Source organism: Apodemus sylvaticus, chromosome 10 (assembly GCF_947179515.1).
Source record: "Apodemus sylvaticus chromosome 10, mApoSyl1.1, whole genome shotgun sequence".
NCBI classification, from domain to species: Eukaryota; Metazoa; Chordata; class Mammalia; order Rodentia; family Muridae; genus Apodemus; species Apodemus sylvaticus.
The window spans coordinates 1,974,136-1,995,481 of NC_067481.1; the positions used below are offsets into that span (position 1 = coordinate 1,974,136).

Here is a 21,346-nt window from a genome sequence, read left to right on the forward strand (position 1 = left end):
CACCTAGCTCCAGGCCACAGCAGACAGCAGAAATCCCTTCGGCCCTAATCCTCTGCTAGGGTGTCAAGGAAGTGGCTGTTTTCCTGTTTCCCTCCCTGACTTCTCTACAGGAATAACCGGAGTTACAGCCGCCCTCTCCTTCCTGAGTTCCCCCTTCTTTTTCTGCCTACAGAACATGATGTTTAATTTGGCAAGTCCTGGCCTGCAGATAGAATCTAAACGAAACTAAGAGCTTCGGGTTGTCTAGGTTTGACCTTTGACACCCTCAAGTGACAGAGCAAAGGGCAGCTTGGGTTGCTTCTATTCACAGTTTGTCACCTGGGAGGGACAAAAGATAGCAGAGGTGAAAGGAGAAAGGCTAAGGACCTGAAGCTGACCAGGGCCAGGCTGAGTCAGCAGTAGCTCGAAAGCCTAGGAAGGGCAGAGCCAGAGCTACCTCGACTCCAGAGAGCAGGCCCTGGAGGCATTCCTGGGGACCACGGAGGAAACAGGCGGAGACAGAGCAGCCAGGGAACAACGCATCCCCATCTGGCTAAGAGCAATGCAGAGTCGGCCTCATAGATCAAAGGGAAAGCTGAGGACCGGAGAGATGGCTCAGTGGTTCAGAGCACTGGCTGCTCTTCCAAAGGATCTGGGTTCGGTTCCCGGCACCCACATGGCAGCTCACACCGGCTGTAACGCCAGTCTTAGAGGCTTTGATCCTTCTGGCCACCCCAGAACCAAGCATGAACATGGGAGACAGACGTGCAGAGGAAACACCTGTGTATATATAAAATAACTAAAGTTAAGATGCAAACAAAAGGAAGGGCCAGACAAAGAGGCACATTTGGCTGTTTTGGTGGTTCCTGTTTCTTCTACCCTCTCCACCCTTTCAATCCCTAACACTAGACAGGAGAGAAGCAAGCATATGGGGAAAATGGACTTTATCCTTAGACATACTTCTTGCTGATTAGGGGTGTCAAGCTCCTTGGGGCAAGTTTGATCTTTCCCATCAGGATATCTAATTTCTTCTTGTTTTGGGGTTTTTTGTTTTGTTTTGTTTTGTTTTGGTTTGGTTTGGTTTGGATTTTTTTTGGATTTGTTTTTTTGGAGTCAAGGTTTCTCTGTGTAGCCTTGGCTGTTCTGGAACTCACTCTGTAGACCAGGCTGGCCTCGAACTCAGAAATCCACCTGCTTCTGCCTCCCAGAGTGCTGGGATTACAGGCGTGCTGCACCACAACCACCCAGCTTTTTTTTTTTTTTTTTAATTTTTAATTTTTTTGGTTTTTTGAGACAGGGTTTCTCTGCGTAGCCCTGGCTGTCCTGGAACTCACTCTGTAGACCAGGCTGGCCTCAAACTCAGAAGTCCACCAGCCTCTGCCTCCAAAGGTCTGGGATTAAAGGCATGCAACACCACTGTCCGGTTTTAATAAGCATTTTTAAATGCTTTGGTCCCCCTTCTAACCCACCATCCAAAGGCCGGGGAGAAAAGATAGGGCAAGGGGATGTGGAGCTGTTTAGAAGTTCCTTAGGGTGATTCCAGTCTCTGTTTGTCAGGATATCCGCTGTCCAGTTCAGTAGCATGGGGATAGCAAACATAAATCAGAAGCAGTAGCAGGATCTAGCAAAGACTTTCAGTCCTCTGCAGCTGAATCAGCATAAGTCAGTGGGAGCTACAGGACCAGGCGGATTCCAGAAGTTCTCTGCTGTGCCTCTCAGTGAAAGGAAGATCAGCAAAGACAAAGACTTGAGACCTATAGAGCCATGCGAAGCTACCTATGCAAGCACGCCATCACTGTCCATTAAGTCTTTTAAAAAAAGGTTTATTATTATATGTAAGTACACTATGGCTGTATGTAAGTACACTGCAACTTCAGACAGCACCAGAAGAGGGCGGCAGATCTCATTACGAGATGGTTGTAAGCCACCATGTGGTTGCTGGGATTTGAACTCAGGACCTTTGGAAGAGCTGAGCCATCTCACCAGCCCCCCACTGAGTCCTTTTTATACCCTCTCCAAATATCACATATCCTTCCGCAGATCTTGCCTCAGCAAAACACCACAAGAGTCTGTCTTAGTCAACACCATGTGAGTCTGTATCACCTGACACATCCAGAAACTTCTACTTCAACTGCACATAGCTTTCATCCCAGGACTTGCAAGGAAGAGGTAGGTGGATTCTGTAAGTTCGAGGCCAGCCTGGTCTAGGTCATGTTTTCCAGGTCAGTAAGGAATACACAGGAGAGACCCAAAGAGGTCCAAAAGAAACTCAGGATGAATGGCTGCCTGAGGTGCCGGTTACCCAAGTGTGTGCTGTTTTCCTGGCTCTCTCAGATTCCTGTACCTGTCACAGAGCCTGTGCTGGTATCCGGGCCCTCCTCAGCTCCTCCCACCCCATCCCCTACTCTGAATTTCTTCAAGTCCTGGGCTTTCCTCCCCCAGCTCCTCACTTCCTTATTCTGAGGTTCCATTACCCCACGATTGATCAGGCCCTCTCCTGGCCCCTCCTGCTCCTCTCTATCGGTCTGCTTTGCTCTCTCTGTCTCTCTCAGTCTCTCTCTGTCTCTCTCTGTCTATCTCTGTCTCTCTGCCTCTATATCTCTCTGTCTCTCTCTGTCTCTGTCTCTCTGTCTCTATCTCTCTGTCTCTGTCTCACTCTGTCTGTCTCTCTGTCTCTGTCTCTGTCTCTCTCGATTGCCCGCCCATCCTCTCATGACCAAGCACGGCCTGCTGGCCAAGGTCCATCTACTGTTTTCCCTTCTCTGAACTCAACCAAATGCCCCTGGCTGCATTGTCCTTCACAGCTGCAATAATAGTATTCCAACTTCAGGCACACCTTGGAACAGGCAAGGAGTTTGTATTTATACAAAAAAAGGGAGGGGAAGCTGGGTTTTATTTTTTTTGGTTTGTTTGTTCTGTTGTGAAACAGGTTCTCTTGTCAAATCGCGTCTTTGAGAAGAATTACAACCTCATAGCAACACAAGTGAAAGAATTCTTCAGCTTCTGCACAATGCCCCCACGCTCCTTGCTGGCAGGGACACCAGAGCGGGCTGGGGCTGGCCTGGTCAGGCTCCAAGGCCACAGGCTCCAAAGAGAGAGCACCCAGAAGAACAGCTTACTGAGAGAGAACAGTGGAGGCCGCTGGGGTGACTTGCAAAATCGTGCCCAAGTCACTTCCGTAACCAGCTCATGCCTTGGTGGGCCCCAGACCTAAGCACAGTTGGTTCCTGATGAAGGGACCTTTCAGGCCATAAAACTCAGCACTTAGCACCGCCTGTCAAAACAAAACTAAAGACCCAATCCATCAAAGTCCATAGCTCTGGGAAAGTCTCTACATAGTCTAACTTTGCTTTTCTGGCTTCTGTAGTTCCACTTCTGGTTAACTGTTCTTCCTAACTGAATTATGTCAACCCGGGATATAGATTCTGTGCTTAGAATCTCATCCTGATAAAGGCTCAGATCTACACTGGGATCTGGAACATACCATACAGATAAGACTGTTCTGATAAGACTTTTTATTGACTTAAGCTCATGTTGGAATAGTTTTTTCTGATAGGTACCCCACAACAATTTTTAGGAGGCTACGCAGACCTTTTCTAACCTGCAAAACCTCTTCAGGCCTTAAGGTGGCTCTACCGAAGCAGAATCCAGACCAGCCGTCACCAGGCAGGGACAGCTGGTGACATGCCAAGGTCTACCTGTGGAGAACACAGACGTGCCAGGGCCATGACTGTGGGAAAGAAAACAACTAATGGCCCAGGAAGTATCCTAGGAGGGTGTGGTGTGAGCTGATCAGGAAGAGAAAGGAGGGCAGGCCTGGGAACTCTGAGCTGTAGGAGTCACCTCCGTGCTGTGGGGGTCACCTCTGTGCTGTAGGGGTCACCTCTGAGCTGCAGGGGTCACCTCTGAGCTGTAGGGGTCACCTCTGTGCTGTAGGGGTCACCTCTGTGCTGTAGGGGTCACCTCTGAGCTGCAGGGGTCACCTCTGAGCTGTAGGGGTCACCTCTGTGCTGCAGGGGTCACCTCCGTGCTGTGGGGGTCACCTCTGAGCTGCAGGGGTCACCTCTGAGCTGTAGGGGTCACCTCTGAGCTGTAGGGGTCACCTCCGTGCTGTAGGGGTCACCTCTGTGCTGTAGGGGTCACCTCTGTGCTGTAGGGGTCACCTCTGAGCTGTAGGGGTCACCTCCGTGCTGTGGGGGTCACCTCTGAGCTGCAGGGGTCACCTCCGTGCTGTGGGGGTCACCTCTGTGCTGCAGGGGTCACCTCTGTGCTGTGGGGGTCACCTCTGAGCTGTAGGGGTCACCTCTGTGCTGTGGGGGTCACCTCTGAGCTGCAGGGGTCACCTCTGTGCTGTAGGGGTCACCTCTGTGCTTTAGGGGTCACCTCTGAGCTGCAGGGGTCACCTCTGTGCTGTAGGAGTCACCTCTGTGCTGTGGGGGTCACCTCTGTGCTGTGGGGGTCACCTCTGTGCTTTAGGGGTCACTTCTGTGCTGTAGGGGTCACCTCTGTGCTGTAGGGGTCACCTCTGAGCTGCAGGGGTCACCTCTGTGCTATAGGGGTCACCTCTGAGCTATAGGGGTCACCTCTGTGCTGTAGGGGTCACCTCTGAGCTGTAGGGGTCACCTCTGTGCTGTAGGGGTCACCTCTGTGCTGCAGGGGTCATCTCTGTGCTATAGGGGTCACCTCTGTGCTTTAGGGGTCACCTCTGAGCTTCAGGGGTCACCTCTGTGCTGTAGGGGTCACCTCTGAGCTGTGGGGGTCACCTCTGAGCTGCAGGGGTCACCTCTGTGCTATGGGGGTCACCTCTGTGCTTTAGGGGTCACCTCTGAGCTTCAGGGGTCACCTCTGTGCTGTAGGGGTCACCTCTGTGCTGCAGGGGTCATCTCTGTGCTATAGGGGTCACCTCTGTGCTTTAGGGGTCACCTCTGAGCTTCAGGGGTCACCTCTGTGCTGTAGGGGTCACCTCTGAGCTGTGGGGGTCACCTCTGAGCTGCAGGGGTCACCTCTGTGCTGTGGGGGTCACCTCTGTGCTTTAGGGGTCACCTCTGAGCTTCAGGGGTCACCTCCGTGCTGTAGGGGTCACCTCTGAGCTGCAGGGGTCACCTCTGTGCTGTAGGGGTCACCTCTGAGCTGTGGGGGTCACCTCTAAGCTGTAGAGGTCACCTCTGTGCTTTAGAGGTCACCTCTGAGCTTCAGGGGTTACCTCTGTGCTGTAGGGGTCACCTCTGTGCTGTAGGGGTCACCTCTGAGCTTCAGGGGTCACCTCTGAGCTTCAGGGGTTACCTCTGTGCTGTAGGGGTCACCTCTGAGCTTCAGGGGTCACCTCTGAGCTTCAGCGGTCACCTTTGTGCTTTAGGGGTCACCTCTGAGCTTCAGGGGTTACCTCTGTGCTTTAGGGGTCACCTCTGAGCTTCAGGGGTCACCTCTGAGCTGCAGGGGTCACCTCTGAGCTGCAGGGGTCATCTCTGTGCTATAGGGGTCACCTCTGTGCTTTAGGGGTCACCTCTGAGCTTCAGGGGTCACCTCTGTGCTGCAGGGGTCATCTCTGTGCTATAGGGGTCACCTCTGTGCTTTAGGGGTCACCTCTGAGCTTCAGGGGTCATCTCTGTGCTGCAGGGTTCACCTCTGAGCTGTAGGGGTCACCTCTGTGCTGTAGGGGTCACCTCTGTGCTGCAGGGGTCACCTCTGTGCTGCAGGGGTCACCTCTGTGCTGTAGGGGTCACCTCTGGCTGTAGGGGTCACCTCTGAGCTGTAGGGGTCACCTCCATTTTGTAGGGGTCACCTCTGTGCTGCAGGGGTCACCTCTGTGCTGCAGGGGTCACCTCTGAGCTGTAGGGGTCACCTCTGAGCTGTAGGGGTCACCTCCGAGCTGCAGGGGTCACCTCTGAGCTGCAGGGGTCACCTCCTCTAGGATGGAGAAGAGGTCCACTATGGGGGTCAGTGCAGCACCCACACTTTCTTGATCTTTCCTCTCATTCATAGTTAAGAGAGGTTCAGGAGGGGACGGGGTGGGGCTGCAGGCAGAGCAGAGGGAACCCACAGGCGCACCTGTAGCTATTTTTATATCTTGGGATTCATTTCCCTTATGTAATATCCTTTTCTGAAGACCACAGCTTTCTTCTACCTCCCTTGTTTTTCATTTCTTGTGTCAAGTTCTAATGTGGTGAAGGAAGAACGAGGTGGTGGCCACTGCCTTGGAGAACGTGAGCAGAGACACGCTGAGCCACGGAAACTGTCTGTGCTCCTGCCATGGTTGACTACAAGGATCTGGATGCGATCTGAGAGGACGATGAGAGACTGAGCTCCGCACAAAGTTCTGGAAAGCTCTGCTGGTCTCCGTAAGAAGTGTTGCTGGGCAGCTGCAAAAGGTGCAGAGCTGTGCTGGGCATCGTGGTGAATGCTTTTTTTTTTTTTTTTTTTTTTTTCCCAATTATTTTGGATTTGGGTTTTTCGAGACAGGGTTTCTCTGTGTAGTCCTGGCTGTCCTGGAACTCACTCTGTAGACCAGGCTGGCCTCGAACTCAGAAATCCGCCTGCCTCTGCCTCCCAAGTGCTGGGATTACAGGCGTGCGCCACCACTGCCCGGCTCTGTGAATGCTCTTAATTTCAGAGGTGGTGAATCTCTGTGAGTTCTACAGAATGAATTCTAGGACACCCAGGGCTACATAGAGAAACATTGTCTCAAAAAAAAAACCAACCCAAAGGCACAACAAGCGCTGAGAGATGGCTTGGAGGGTAAACATGTCCTGCTGTCCCTGCTGGTCTGACCTCAGTTCCTGGCACCCGCGTGATAGGAGAGAACCCATTCATGAAATTTGTCCTCTGACCTCAGTCACCTGTCTCTCCCACCCACATGCACAGTAGTTAATTAGTTAGTTAATTAATGAATGTTAAAAATAAATAAGAAGGGGCTGGAGAGATGGCTCAGAGGTTAAGATCAAGGTCTGTTTTTGAGTAGGACCTACATTCAATTCCCAATGCCCAACATTAAGCAGCTTACAACTACCTGTAACTCCAGCTCCAGGCCATCAACTGCCTCTGAGGGCACCTGCACTCACGTGCACACACACACTCACACACACACTCACACACACACACACACACACACAGAACTTAAAAATTAAGTAAAATAATAATAACATTAAAACCTCAACTGTGAAGATGGCTCAGCAGTTGTTACTAAATGTCCTTCTTGGAGAAGCAACATACATGAGCAACATCTTCTCAACATACAAGAGCATTCAACAACCAGGGTGACTACTGAAGTTCGGTCTGAGGAGCCAATGAGTTTATTGGGCGATTTGCAGAGCATAGGTGAAGGGTTACTTGTGGGCTGTGTGCGTCTCCCTTTCAGCAGGCCACCCAGCAGGAACAAGGGGTTCCCCATAGCTGCACTGATGAGGCCCTGCTCCCCAAAGCCTCAGGTAACTCAGGTATGGCTTCCAACAGATATTGGGAGCTGGTTACTCAGACGAGGGCCTCATGACCCTCCCCGACCCTCTTTGGATGTAAATGGTTAGTACGTCCAGCCAGGATCTTTTTGTAAAGTGGGGGGACACAGCTGAATTCTCCAAGATTGTATATGTTTGGCTTGGAGGACAGTCACTCACAACAGCTAATAGTACATACTATTCTTGCAACGGACTCCTGTTTCAGGAAAAGCAGCACCCTCGTCTTGTGTCTGTGGGAACTATATATGTGTGTGTGCACATACAAAAACACACACATATGCATAAATAAAAACAATTAAAAGTTTTATTGGTTTTTTGAGACAGGGTTTCACTGTGTAGTTCTAGCTGTTCTGGAACTTATCTGTAGCCCAGGCTGGCCTTGAACTCAGAAATCTGCCTGCTCCTGCCTCCTGAGTGCTGGGATTAAAGACCTATGTCACCATACCTGGTGGAAAATACATTTAAAAATTAAAAACACTTTATTTTATATTTTTGGGTGGTTTGCTGATATGTTTGTCTGTGGACCACATCCAGTACCCAAGGAAGCCAGAGACAGTGCTGGTGCTGGGCCTCCAGAACAGGAGTTAGAAATCATTTTGAGCTGTCATGTGGGTGCTGGAAGCTGAACTTGAGTCCTCTGAAGAAGCAGCAATGTTCTTAGCCACAGAGCCAACTCTACAACCCCAAAGAAACAAGGCAGGAGGATTTGGAGTTCAAGGCTCCTGTGGGCTACACAGAGATACTGTGCTGGTTAGTTTTATGACAACTTCATACAGGCTAGAGTCGTCTGAAAGGAGGGAATCCCAATGAGAAAACGCCTTTATGAGACTGGGTTGTAGGACATCTCTTAATTAGTTGATTGATGTGGAAATACCCAGCCCATTGTGGGTGGAGCCATCTCTAGGTTGGCTTGGGTTCTATAAGAAAACACGTCATAGAGGCAAGCCAACAAGCAGGCAGCCCCCTCCGTGGTCAGCTCCTGCCACCAGACTCCTGCCTTGCTCGAGGTCCTGTCCTGACTTGATGAACAGTATTGGGGAGTGTAAATCAAATAAACCCTTTCTTCCCCAAGTTGATATTGGTCATGGTATTTCATCAAAGCAACAGTAATCCTAAAACAGAGATTTGTTTCAAATGAGACAAAACCAAAGAAGAAAAGTAACAGAACTGGCATTGGAAGCCTGAAGTCTCAGAGTCTGGGAGGTTGAAATCAAAGGATTGACAGGCTTTTGAGGCTAACCTGGGTGGGCTACATAGAGAATACCAGGCTGTTCTGGGCTACATACACAGCAGACCTGATTTCAATTCCCAGAAGAGGAGAGCTTCAGAACCTGGGGGCCCTGGTTGCTCCACTCTCTCCCAATTAGCTGACAAAGGCAGGTCCTCTGACACCTGAGTAGACCTTACCCCTCTGTGCTGACGTCATCTTTCATCTAACATCCCACATAAGCCCAGCTCAAAGGGTGGGAATGGGTTAGATGTTCTCAGAAATGGGTTCCCAAAGACTCACCAGATGCCTATCAGATGAAGAGCTGTGACTGGCGTTTTGCCTGCATGTATGTAGGAAGGTATCACATCCACGGAAACTGGTTAAAGACAGTTGTGAGCTGCCATGTAGGTACTGGGAATTGAACTTGGGTCCACTGGAAGGGCCAGTGCTCTAGACTGCTGAGCCATCTCTCCAGCTCCAAGATAAAAAAAGAATGACTGAATGAAAGAATACAAAGGGCTGGATAGATGACTCTGCAGTTAAGAATGGTTGCTACTCTTGCAGAAGATCAAAGTTGGGTTTGTCTCAGCACCCAAGTCAGATGGCTCACAACTACCTTAATTCCAGCTCCAGGGGCTCAGATGCCCCCTTCTGGACCTTAAGAGTAACTACACTCACATATACCCAGACCAACCTACAACAGACATCTATGTAACTTTTTTTTTTCAAAATCTTAAATCTAGGTGGTCTCGGCACACACCTTTCTTTAATCCCAGCTCTTGGAGGCAGAGGCAGGTGGATCTCTGTGAGTTTAAGGCCAACCTGGTCTGCAGAGCAAGTTCCAGGACAGCCAGGGAAAGACACACAGAGAGACCCTGTCTCAGAAAAACTAACAAACTAACTAAATCTTAAAACAAAGGCAGGCTGGAGTATAGCTTAGTGGTAGACTCGGGCTTACCATGCACAAGGCTGTAGGTTCCGCCCTCAGCACCAGGAAAGAGAGTGAACATGCCAGGAAACACACAGGCCAGAGAGCAAGTGAGCAGAGACACAGAGACAGACAGAGACAGACACTGCTCTACGATCTGACCCAAGAAGCCACACACTGCAGCAGCAGCAACAACTCAAAGCAACTACCGGGGTCAGCCATTAGTTTCAGCTTCCTTGTTTCTACCTCCAGACCAATCAGAAGCAAGAATGACCTCTCTATATATATATAACATGTAATATATTATATAGAATATATTATGCATATATTATAGAATATATGTAATATATAACATACACATATTACATGTAATATATACACACATATTACATGTAATATATACATATGTAATACGTACATAACATGTAATACACACATGTATGTGCACGTGCACGCGTGAGCACACACACACACACACACACACACACACACACACACACACACGTTGCGTGCGCGCATGCGTATCTAAGGAGACCACAAAATAGATGCCACATCTCCTGGACCTGGAGGCACGGGCAAGCAGTTGAGAGTACTAGCAGATACTGCCATGGGCACTAGGAACTGAACTTGGATCCTCTCAACCAATGAGCCATCTCTGCAGCTCCATATCTCACATCTGGCCTGTGGGGCTGTGATCTTGGCTGTTGATCTGTGTGTATGGTGTGAGGTCCGCACAGAACTTCATCCCTGAACACACAATCAACTCTCACAGTGGCATTTTTTGGAAAGATAATTGTGTGTGTGTAGACACGAGGGGACACTTGCCCATATGTGCATGTTTAGGTCAGGGGTTAGTGTCATTATTTTCCCCTATCTTGAGACAGTGTCTCTCACCAGATCTGCCTGGATCTTGCCAATTTGACTGGATTGGCTGCTGGCCAGAGAGCCTGTCCTTGCCCCTCAGCATCCAAGCTTAGTTCTTGTTCACACGGCAAGCACAAAAAAAAAAAAAAAAAAAAAGTGATTTTTTTCTTTGTATATGTCTTGGCTCCTCTTCTGGCAGTAAAAAGTCACTTTTCACGTTTTGGTGAACTGTAAGGTCATCCTTTAGGAAAAAAAGACCTAAGGTCGACAGAAAAGTGCCGATGGCTCAGGCCTTGGAGCTGTGCCCAGGGTCCAAGTGGAAACTGGCTCTTAGCCTTGGGGCCTACAAGTGGGAGCGAAGGCTAGCCCACTGCTCTCCCCTCTCTGCCAATCCTGACCTGCCCTAGTGTTTCCCCCTCCCCCCCCAGTAGCTCTCCACAGGGCAGGGAGCTCTTCTGGATGCCCTCCCCTGTGGCAGGGAAGACAAGGTGCCTACCGGAAGCTCGCTCATGCACCTTGGCCTGCAGGGCCCTTTGCCAGGCCTGACCCCACCAAACGAGCCTGGGTACTTGCACGCCTCCAGGGAGACTTTGCTGGGCAGGGCCGACTGTGAGCAAAGTAAGGTGCAGTATCAGCTTCCCCAGTAGCCCTGGTTGCACAGATAAGACTTGTTCTGGACTCCAAACCAAAGCTGTTCTGTGAAGAGCTTGTCCAGCCAGTGGTTTCTGGTTTAGGAGCAAGCTCTTAGAGGTCAGCTGGGGTCTGGAGAAAAGGCTCTTCTGGGAGCCATGGGGGTGGGGGTGGGGGACTTCTAACCTAGGATGGCCAGCACCCCAGCCAGAATGCTTACCCAAGGTGCAGCAGTATGTGGCCAACAGGTGGGGCAGTAGTCTTTCTCCACCGTGTGTGTGTGTGTGTGTGTGTGTGTGTGTGTGTGTGTGCTTTAGGGGTAGACCTATGGCTCCGCCCACCTGCCCCCTGAGTGAGGAGCTCATTCAGTACCCAAGGCTAGACTTGGGCACATGGGGATGTGCCTCTGAAGTGCAGGGACTGCAGGTAGGAGCCACCACACACAGAACAAACTTCTGTTTTCTTGAGACAATGTTTGTGTGCAAGGGCAGTCCACTGAAGCTCCACACAGTGCGGCCTTGGCTAGCCTAGAACTTGCTATGGAGGTGAGGAGCTAGTCCACTCTTAGTAATGGGAAGGCAGAGGCAGAATGTCACACAGGAGGCCAGGATGTGGCTGCCAGTGTTTACCAGGTGTAGAGCCTAGGGTTTGACCCAACACTAGAGACTAAACCCACATGGTCTAGTTACTGGGGATTCTGGGGAGTGATATGCACCATTAGACTTCCCTACATTATTTTCCACATGTAACAAATCACACTCTAGTCTTGGCAAACTTGGTGTCTTCAGGAATGTCCATGGAACCATGTGACATGACAGTACCTGGGCTGTGGCTCAAGTACCCTGGGTTTTTTCTGACCCAAGCATCAGTTGTATTCAGAGCTGTGGTCCTGGTAGCCCTAGTGGACATCCTGTTTCTGCTTACACACTTGGAATACTCTTAGGCCCAGCTGAAGCCAGTACAGCTGTCACAGCCTGGGCATCTCAGTCTGTCTGCATTCACCACAGACCCCAGGGCATCCTCGGCTCTTCCATGCTCGCCAGCGGCCAACTGCATGGGACTGGCTCTGGAGACCTGCTACTGTTGGTATTTCCCCTTCCTCCTGCCCACAGTCGTCTAAGAATGCTTCCCACAGGCCCTGCCCTGTGAGGTGGTCCTGATCTAGTGGCTACAAAAGTGACAGCATTGTCCTCGGCAGTGAATGAGCTCAAAGAACTGCCAGCCCCGGTGGGTGAGGAGTGTGCAGGGAGACAGGAGCCTCCCAGGCCACTGGCTTTATTAGATCCTGAAGAGAGGTGCAGGCAGTGCCCCTGGGCCCATTGCTATGTCCTGGGTGAGGGCATGGTGTTGAGGGGACTGTGTGGGCACAGGGCCCAACCTCATGTGGATGCACAAACCCATCTGAGGGAAAACGGGCTGCTTTAAGCCCGAGAGACGGTGACCCCTGCCACACTGGAAGCCAGGTCCTGAGAGGGCACGTTTGATAAATCCATCATAGTCCTAGCTCTGACAGCATGTTCCCCGGCCCTGGGGAAGCCAGGCAAGGGAGGGCACAGGTGTGTGAGGGACACGGCCAGATCCTGATGGTGGCAGTAGCTGCTGAGGAGGGCTCAGAGCAAAACTGACCATGAAAGCAGCCAAGGCTGCACACAGGAGGTACGTGTGGGAACCCCAGGCACTTTCTCTGGACTCCACAGTCGTGGCATTTGCTGGTGATCTGCGCTGCCCACCTGCTCCCTTTCCTGAAGGCACTATCTTCCAGAACACGGCACGGTGGTCCCCCTTGTGACAAAAGTGCCTGCGTGCATGCGTGCTCTAGTCATTTGGTAAGCGGAAGCTGCGACAGGTTGCACCCTGCCAGGCTACCCGAGTCCTGCGCGGAAGCGGCTCTGTGTACACATGGCCAGCGGGAGCAGGAAGTGTACTCAGCTTCATCGGGCTTGCCAGGCAGGGCAGGGTAGCAGCCAGGGAGGTGGAGACAGTGACACCAGCCGGGCCACACCTCTTCTGCATGAATCATTGAGTGGGAAGACAGGGCGACCCAATGGGGACAGCCTGGGAGCAAGGAGGGCAGAGGTGCCACTTCGGTGAGGCCAAGGCAGGGTCAGAAGGCATAGCCAGCAGCCCAAGGCTGGGAAGAACAGGAACCTGCTGGTGAACAGCATGGGCCCAGGCCAAGGAGGAGGAGAGCCCACGCCCTTCCCACTCTCCATGAGCTCAGCACAGCGACCGAGCATGGCCCAGGTGGCCCTGAAGATGTCAGGTTGACGTTTTGATGCCAAAATGCTTCCGTAGCTGCTCCAGGAACAGGAACGTGAGCACAGTGTGGGGGACGAGACGGATGCCCGCAGGGAAGAAACCCTGGGTGGAGACAGCAGAGGAAGAGACGTCAGGCCCAGGGAAGGGAAACCCTAGCCCAGCTGCTCTCCCACTGCCCACCATCCCCACGGCCCCGCCCCTGCCCACCGTCCCCACAGTCCCAGCATACCTTATAAAAGGCCTGTGGTCCAAGCTTTGCTGTCTCCATGGCACAGTGGAAAACGCCCTGCAAAAAACAGTAAAGGATGCAGGCGGCTTCTCACACAAAGGCACAGATGAACCCTCCGGGCACAGGAGGGCCAGGTAGCTTTAAGCGTTCCCAGGGACATGGTAGGAGCCTGAACTGAAAGCAGGTCAGACTGTGGTATTAGAGACAGAAGAGCCACCTCGGCCGGCCACGTTGGTGGACTGCTGAGAAAGCCAACCAGACTGGCTCTCACACACTGGCCAGATAGATTCTACAGATTGTGTGAACAGCTTCCTCCGTAAAAACCAAGGCCAAGGCCTTGGAAAAGTACAGCCCCACCCCCAGGCAAGTGCTACCCAGAGTTGAGCAACTAGAAAGGAACAGGGGACAACTGCCTTGTCTCTGGGCTCCCGTGCTCCAGTGAGGAACATACCTGTCTCTAGGAGAAGAAAGACCACAGGGCTGAGAATGAGGAGGCCCCCAAGCTATAGATGGCGGGAACCCACCCAGCCCTGGAGCGTGAAACCCAGTCTTCACCTGATACTCGCCCTTGGAGTTCATCAGTCGAGTCTTCAGCACATCCAGGGGCTGGCACAGAAATGTGGCACATCCACCCTGGGGAGGTAATTTGTCAGAGGTTCCCTGGGCACTCTCTCCAGCCCTCACTCATGCCCATCCATGGGCCACCTTACAAGAGCCCTTCTCTCCATTCCTGAATCTCCTGAGAGGTGACACAGGAATTATCTTGGCCTAGGCTAACTTGTGAACTTGATCCCCAGATGTGGCTAAAGAGAGGCTGCATCAGGCCCCCGCCACATGCTCCTTGAATCCACGCTCCACCCCTGCCCCCACCCCCGCGCAGGGCACTTACAGCAATGAAACTGGAGACAAAGTGGGTGAAAATGTTGTCACGCAGGTACCCAGTGTTGAGGACCAGCTGCTTGGCCTGGTCATAGCAGGACAGCTGCACGTAGGAATGGGGACAGTTATGGCTGAAGAAACCCCCAAACCAGGGAGAGTAGACAGGGTCCACATGACAACATTTGACAGTAAGTGAGCACTTGCTGTCACCCGCATCACCACACCTGGACATGCCGGTGACGATCTGCCTCAAACTCAGATGCAGGCTGCCGCCGACCCCACCTGTGCCCACCCTCTTCCGAGACAGCACCAATGTCCCCAAGGTTCCCAGTGCTCAGTGCTTTGCTGTAATCCCCGAGGATAGAGTCCAGAGGTCACACGTGTTGTCCATATGCCCCGTTTTCACAGGACCCCTACCTGGCCCACAGTGACAAGGGCCCCACGGCTGGATGCCATGGTTGCTCCCGAGAATAGCTTCTTCAGGCCTTCTGTAGGAGGAAGTGACAGGTGACATCAGCCTGGACCTTAGGCCACCCCAGCACTGCCCTTCACTGCCCACCCTGCCTGTTTCCGCAGGCTGCTTTTCCACCCCAAGCCCACCAGCTCACACATGTAAATATGTACCCAAATTCATACACATGTACAGTGATGTGAAATTCCCCCCCCTCACCTTCACGGGCCACACGGTACAGACCATCCAGGGCATGAGAGTAGCTGTTGGTGACAAAGGCAGACCAGAGAGGTTCACCACGTCCCTCTGTTCTGCAAGGTATGCCTTAGACCCCAGGACAAGCCACACCCCACTGTGGGTCACACAGCTCTTTTAACAGCATTGGAGTCAATGGGGCACCTTAGAGTAAGAGTTCAAGGCCAGCCTGTGCTACAGAATGAGACCCTATCCCAAAATTAAATAAAAATAAGAAATTAGAAAGTGAAAAGAGAGAGAGGAAGGGGGAGACAGGGGAAAAAGAAAGAGAAAGAAAGAGAGAGAGAGAGAGAGAGAGAGAGAGAGAGAGAGAGAGAAGAAAGAAAGAAAGAAAGAAAGAAAGAAAGAAAGAAAGAAAGAAAGAAAGAAAGAAAGAGACAAACTAGAAATGGACCAGCCAAGTTTTGCAGAGGACAAACCAGGAGGATTATGGTCCAAGGAGAGCCTGAGGAAAAGGGGAAACAACTCTAGAGACAACCTGGATCCCCACGGGTGAAGGGAAGGTGAGAGAGTGCAGACTGCGAGAAGGAGGGACACTAGACACTGCCAGGGAGGGCGAGGGGCCACAGCAGAAGACGCTGACCTTGAAGTCCCATGCTGTGCCTGGGGCTAGCCTGGAGCAGAAAAGGAAGGCCTTCCTACCTCAGGCCTCTTGGCTGTGAGCCCTTTGCTCATGTGCCTTACCTACCTCACGGGCTCTGAGGCTTGGGTGCCCCTGCACTCATAGATACCTGACTAGGGCTATCCTCAGCTACAAAGAGGCCCAACCCTATGTGACAGTCCTGGTGTCAGCAGGTTCCAGCAGGCTGGTGTGGGACTAACTCTGTTTAGAGAGATTCTTCCCACAGGAAAGAACAGAAAGGTCTTAGGGGCCAGGCAAAGGCCTTAGTGACCCCAGGGTGACTGTGTGTGGTAAAGCCACCTGCTTCCTGTTCCATGACCATGAGCAAGCCGGGGAGTCCTGGGTATGTGACCGCAGACCTGTGTGGGGATGGTGGTGGGGGTGTCCTCTCCGGCCTGGCCTCCCACCTCTACCCCACCCAGTCAAGGCCAACCCCCACTCACTTGCGTCGCTGGCTCAGGGGCAGTTTCACGTCATTCTGCATCCTGAAACAGTAAGACAGGCAGGCATCGATGGTCCGCTGGATAGACATTAGCTCCCGGGCCCCAGGGCAGCTCACTGCCTGGGGTTATAGTGTTGACTGCCTACCCAACTTCAGGGAAGGATCCTGGGACTTGGTTAAACCCAGGCTTGGCGTCTGAGTGGCTTGCCCCAGGCTGAGCGTACTGCGGAGCGTATTCCGGGCAAATGTTTGCCTGCTTGGGAACAGGAAAGCCCTTGACCTTGGGGGATGGGAGGTGCACACAAACCTGACGTTGACCAGATCTGCGGGGGTTCCCACGAAGCCTCCAGTTAAACCTGCAGTGATAGAAATGTCAGGGCTGATGGCTCCAGTGTCCTGGGCCTCGCCCGGCCCTTGCCCTGACCACCCAGTGCTCACCACTGATGCCGCCCAGCAACACCTTGCTGTAGAAGGGGAGAGGCCCCTGGCTGTCCTTGGTCATGTAGTCCCGCATGGTCTCGTAGATAGCAAACCGGGTCAGAGAGTAGGTCATCTGGGGAGGGGGTGCAGTGCCCATTCTAAAGCCTTGTAAGCAGCCAAGCCAAGTCACAAACCCAGAGGAGCTGTTCCCGATTGTTCTCAGCCTCGGTTTTCCCTTCTGAGACTGGAAGGCAGGCTCCTGCCGCACACCCACCCCATGCCTCATCTGTCATAAATCTGAAGGAGGAAGAGAAGTCGCTGAAGCTCCCCAAGGCTCCGCCAGAGGACCGAGCCCCAGAACCGGCACCCAGAGGCTGGTTCCGAGACCTAGGAAGCTGATGTCAACATGAGAGAAAACTTTTTATTCGCAGAAGAATCCTGTCAGAGAACCAAGACGCATGCACTCACCTGCCTGCACAATGAAGCACTCAGGCCATTGTAGAGCGCCAGGAAGCCGTCAGTCCGCACCACCCGCAGCGCCATTCCAGTCATCCGAAGCTTCACCTCCTGTTGGGTCTGGAGGTGCACCTGTGCATAGGCAGGGAGGGTGTGTCACGTCCAGGCAGAGCAGAGCTCTGCCCTAGCTTCATGCAGGGAGAAACAAGGTTGCAATGAGCCAGCTGCCTGGGCCTCCATGCACGCTCTCCTGGGTGACTGCCAGGATCCATTATTCCCAGGTCTGGATCCTGTGGGCCCGGTGCTCTCAGCATCCCTACCTACGGGGAGGAAACCCAGGTAGGGCAGCAGAGAAGTTCCTACTGGCCTAAGGCTGGTGGGGTGTGCCTAGTCCCCGGCCTGTAAGTGGTCCCTCTACGGTAGTGACAGTTGTGGCCCTCAAGGCCTAGGCTCACTCTTACTCCTGCCCTGGCGGCCTGAAGTCAGCTCAGGATCTTTGGCCCTGACCATTCTTGGGTCGGTCCTGCTACTGATTCCAAAGAGCCCTGTCCACAGCCAAATGTGCCCCACAAGCACGGTCACATTCATGCAGAAAGAACGACAGGGAAAGAGTAATGCGGTGAGGACAGAGGGGACCTCGTGCTCAGCCACAGGGCTGTCATCCTCCAGTTGTATGCAGACCAAGAGGGACAGAGGGTGAAGGCCCACCCAAGGGACAGTGACTGTACGGCTAACAGGCTCCTGTGCATGTGAGGACCAGGCAATGTGGACACACCAAGCAAACTCCAAACACGATTTCAAAGTTGACAGAGTTGCTCAGGCAAGTGCTCCTAATACTCAGGTGACTGAGGCAGGAGGAGGATCATCAGTTTGAGGTCAGCTAGAGGTGCAGTAAGATGCTGTCTTATTAAAACAAAATCCATACAAGTTTTCAAGTGGTCTCTGAGCAGTCTTCACTGGGATACCCTGACTGCTGACTTCTGTGGCTGAGCACTGCCCACTGTCACTGGCGCGGGACCAACAATGGTCAAGCATCCTCTGCAGCCTTTCTTGGTCCTCCAGGTGGGGGTGGGGCTGAGAAGCAGTGAAACTGGGAGAGAACTTGGACAATTGACAACCACCTGGGACTTCTCTGTCACAGTCTGTCAACACTGAAAAGGACTGGGAATGAGGTGGGTGGGTCTCCAGGCTCCAAGGCTGGGTTAGTCATCTAGCCTGACCCCCATGATGGAGACAGCTGCAGATACATTCAGTAAAGGAAAATACCATAAAGACGTGCCTCCCAGAACAATCAGTACCTTCCTCTTCCTGTTATAATACCTGCCAGAGGCAATGCCCAGGGGCTGGACCTGTGAATACTACTCTCCAGAAAACTGAGGTTTCAGTGTCCAGTGTACCCAATGGCCAGTATTCTTAGGATGCATGCCTGAAATCCCTGCACAAGAAAGACAAAGGAGTTCAAAGCCAGCTTTAGCTGTCTAATGTGTTCAAGGTAAGCCTGGGCTACAAATAAATAACAAAGAAAGAACAGCTATTGCCTTCTTAGGAATTCAGTCCTGGAGAGGAGACAGAGGCCAGCCCAGGAGCTTGAGGCAGCAGAAACTGCCTGAGGCTAAATCTCCAGCTCAGCTCTCAGGGACGGATCCCTTGTGTGTGTGTGTGTGTGTGTGTGTGATGAAGGGAGGTGGTGGCCAGTGTGAATGCTCATCCACAGGCTGAAGTAGCAGTTAGAGCTCCTTGGGCAGAGTGGGTAAGTTCTTTGTTCTCTGCGATAAGTCAGAATCAGGAAAAAATTCCCCAAGAATACCCCTGGGGAACAGGAAGAGAGCTGTCTCAGTTTGTCCTGTAAGCATATATTTTTAAAGCAAACACACACACACACACACACACACACACACACACACACACAAAACAAAACCCCACAAAACCACATGTCTTATTTGTTTCTTGCGGAGAGACGTCCAATCTTATTGGCCAGAACCCTAGGAATGCAGGGTCTCCTGGCTCACTTAGGATGGTGCCGATCCCGATATAGCAACCAAAGCAGCGGAAGCCGATGATGACCGAGGTCACACCACCACCTAACCCATTGCCTTCATTTCCAGTCCCCACAGTAGGTGGTGCTAAGCACCCAGCCGTGGGAGTGCTCTGGGGTGCAGCGACCAGGCTGGTCTTTGGGTCTCAGCACCTGTGCACACGCACAGCTTTGACCAGAGTTGACGAGTGTTTGTGGCCGAGGGATGGCTCAGAGTGACAGAGTTCACCTAAGTATTACAGCACAGAGCCGAAGCTGGGCAGCCATCTGTTATGACTGGGGTGGGGGGAGGGACTAGCAGGTAAGCTGGGGAGCGGGATGTCCCCTCTGAGGCATAGCTGTCTGTCACTTGCGGACGCCAGCGGCAGAGGGTCCCCGGGGATTTTCCACCGCTGCCCACGGGGAAGTAAGCGCAGTGGCTCTCGCAGGCCCGAGGCCAGCGGCGCAGAGCGGGGCAGCGGGGCTCAGGCCGGCGTGGGCGTCTCCGGCGGTAATTACCGGGTGCGCAGTCAAGCGGCGGCCGCAGTAGGCGCCAGGCCCGGGATGGTCCCCAACGCCTAGGGATCACGCGTGCGCGCGCCCGGCCTTGAAACTCAGCCTCACCTTGAGCAGGTCTAGCGGGTGCGTGCAGCAGGCGGCTCCGCAGGAAGCCAGTCCCCCAAAGTACCAGCGAGACGTGCGTGCCTCGGCCATGGCCAGAGCAGCAGTGACCTGGTCCGACCCGGGTGAACACCACAACTCCGGTTCCAGCCGCTTGACGCCCGGTTCAAAGTGCTACCGAGCGCCCGCGCCCGGTGCAGCCAATGCGCCCGCGCGGCCCCAGGGGCGGAGCCTATAGACTCCGCCCGCTGCCGGACTCCGGCCTTGGGAGACTCCGCCTCTGGTCTTAAAGTGGCCGCAGCGAGGAGCCGAGATGGTAGGATCCACTGGAGCCTACCGTGAAACCGCGGGAGCTGGCCCATAGCCACCCCCAGATTATGGCTTTGGACTCAGTTTCGAAGGCGCTCTGCCACTGTCAACTTATCGGGAGGCTACTTTGCTACCAGCACCCTCTGGCCCTAGCCTGAACTTACGCCCTGCCCTGGTGCTGACTTCGTGTGTTACCCAGGCGAAGGACACGTGCTGCAGCAGTGGACCTCAGTCCCCCATCCCCCTTGAGAGCACAGCCCCCGCCCAGATGTAGAGGGGGATGGAAGCCTTCTTGAGGCCAGTTTGCAAATTAAATAGAAATCAGGGACAAAAGGCTCTTAGTAAAGAGTAGCAGTGTTCCTCCCCCAAGCCTACACCCAGCGAGTCCCTGCCAAGTGCAACTCAGCCCAAGCCTTGCTGTGGATACAGCCCTAGGCAGACACCATGGAGAGGGCTCTGGGCTGTGAATTCATGGTTACTGGCTCAAGGTCCTAGGAGGCGGCTCCAATCTGCCTGGTGTCAGAAGCCCATCTCTACCTCCCCATAATGGGCAAAGAAATCCACATAGTCTGAGTGTGCACCTGCTAGCCAAGGTGAATTCCGAATCCCAAGGCTGCTTTAAGTCTGGCCACATGAATGAGAAAAACATGTGTCCTACAGCTCTGGCTCAATAGCTTTCTGATGCAAAAGAGAAAGCTTTCTTACAGCGGGCAAATAGCTCCAGGCCCCGATGACCCCTGCTGAACACAGCTCTAGGAGCATCCAGGCCTGCCAACCAGTGCCCAACTTTGTAACAGTGAGGGAGGTATGAGGCATGATGTCGTCTAGAGCTCTAGATGCCCTCCATGCCCATATGCTTATCTTGCACAATGCAAGATCTCCTGACACTTCACTTGGGGCTGTGCTGTCTTGGCATTTCTCTCCAGGCCCAAGAGCACCCTACAAAAGAAGAAGCCTATAACAAAGGGGGCGGGGGAGGGCTCTTCCCACACTGGGTCCATTCCTTTCCTACAAGTAGAGGCAACATGTATACCTTAGGTCTAGGCAGGTCTCCAGGTAGCAACATCTGGCAACTTAGCTGGGCCACTGTGGGGTGGGGGAAATGAACAGCTGACTGCTCGGTTGGTGTGAGGCCAGGGGCACCATTTGGTCTTCCCCATACAGACCAGCCCTACCCACAATCTGAGAAGTGCTAGACATAAACTGCTGGGCACAGCAGAGGGCGTAAGCTAGAGGAGGCCTGGGTTGTTCAGCAAGACATTGCTTTTGTATATAAAACACTGGAGGCACCTTCACAGCTACAGGTAAGAACCACGAGCTATGGGAC

General features: G+C 52.9%; 1 protein-coding gene across 1 annotated transcript; it reads right to left on the bottom strand.

Annotated features, from left to right (window-relative positions):
• Positions 1-12,290: 12,290 nt before the first annotated feature.
• On the bottom strand, positions 12,291-19,939 carry Slc25a10 (solute carrier family 25 member 10). Its single transcript, XM_052196411.1, has 11 exons — positions 19,714-19,939; positions 17,088-17,207; positions 16,638-16,752; positions 16,507-16,555; positions 16,201-16,242; positions 15,100-15,143; positions 14,847-14,917; positions 14,440-14,532; positions 14,106-14,183; positions 13,551-13,607; positions 12,291-13,423 (listed from the first exon to the last, which is right to left on the bottom strand). Exons 1-11 carry the CDS (start codon positions 19,801-19,803, stop codon positions 13,322-13,324), a joined length of 861 nt encoding a protein of 286 aa, XP_052052371.1. The 5' UTR covers positions 19,804-19,939; the 3' UTR covers positions 12,291-13,321.
• Positions 19,940-21,346: the final 1,407 nt, after the last annotated feature.

What these genes read in the sequence shown, in the direction of transcription:
- Slc25a10 (XM_052196411.1), bottom strand. Translation starts at nt 19,803, where the DNA reads ATGGCCGAGGCACGCACGTCTCGCTGGTACTTTGGGGGACTGGCTTCC. An exon ending in GTTGCTGGGCGGCATCAGTG is followed by an intron (nt 16,556 to 16,637) that starts GTGAGCACTGGG and finishes CTATCACTGCAG; the next exon opens with GTTTAACTGGAGGCTTCGTG. An exon ending in ACTCCAAGGGCGAGTATCAG is followed by an intron (nt 13,608 to 14,105) that starts GTGAAGACTGGG and finishes TGTTTTTTGCAG; the next exon opens with GGCGTTTTCCACTGTGCCAT.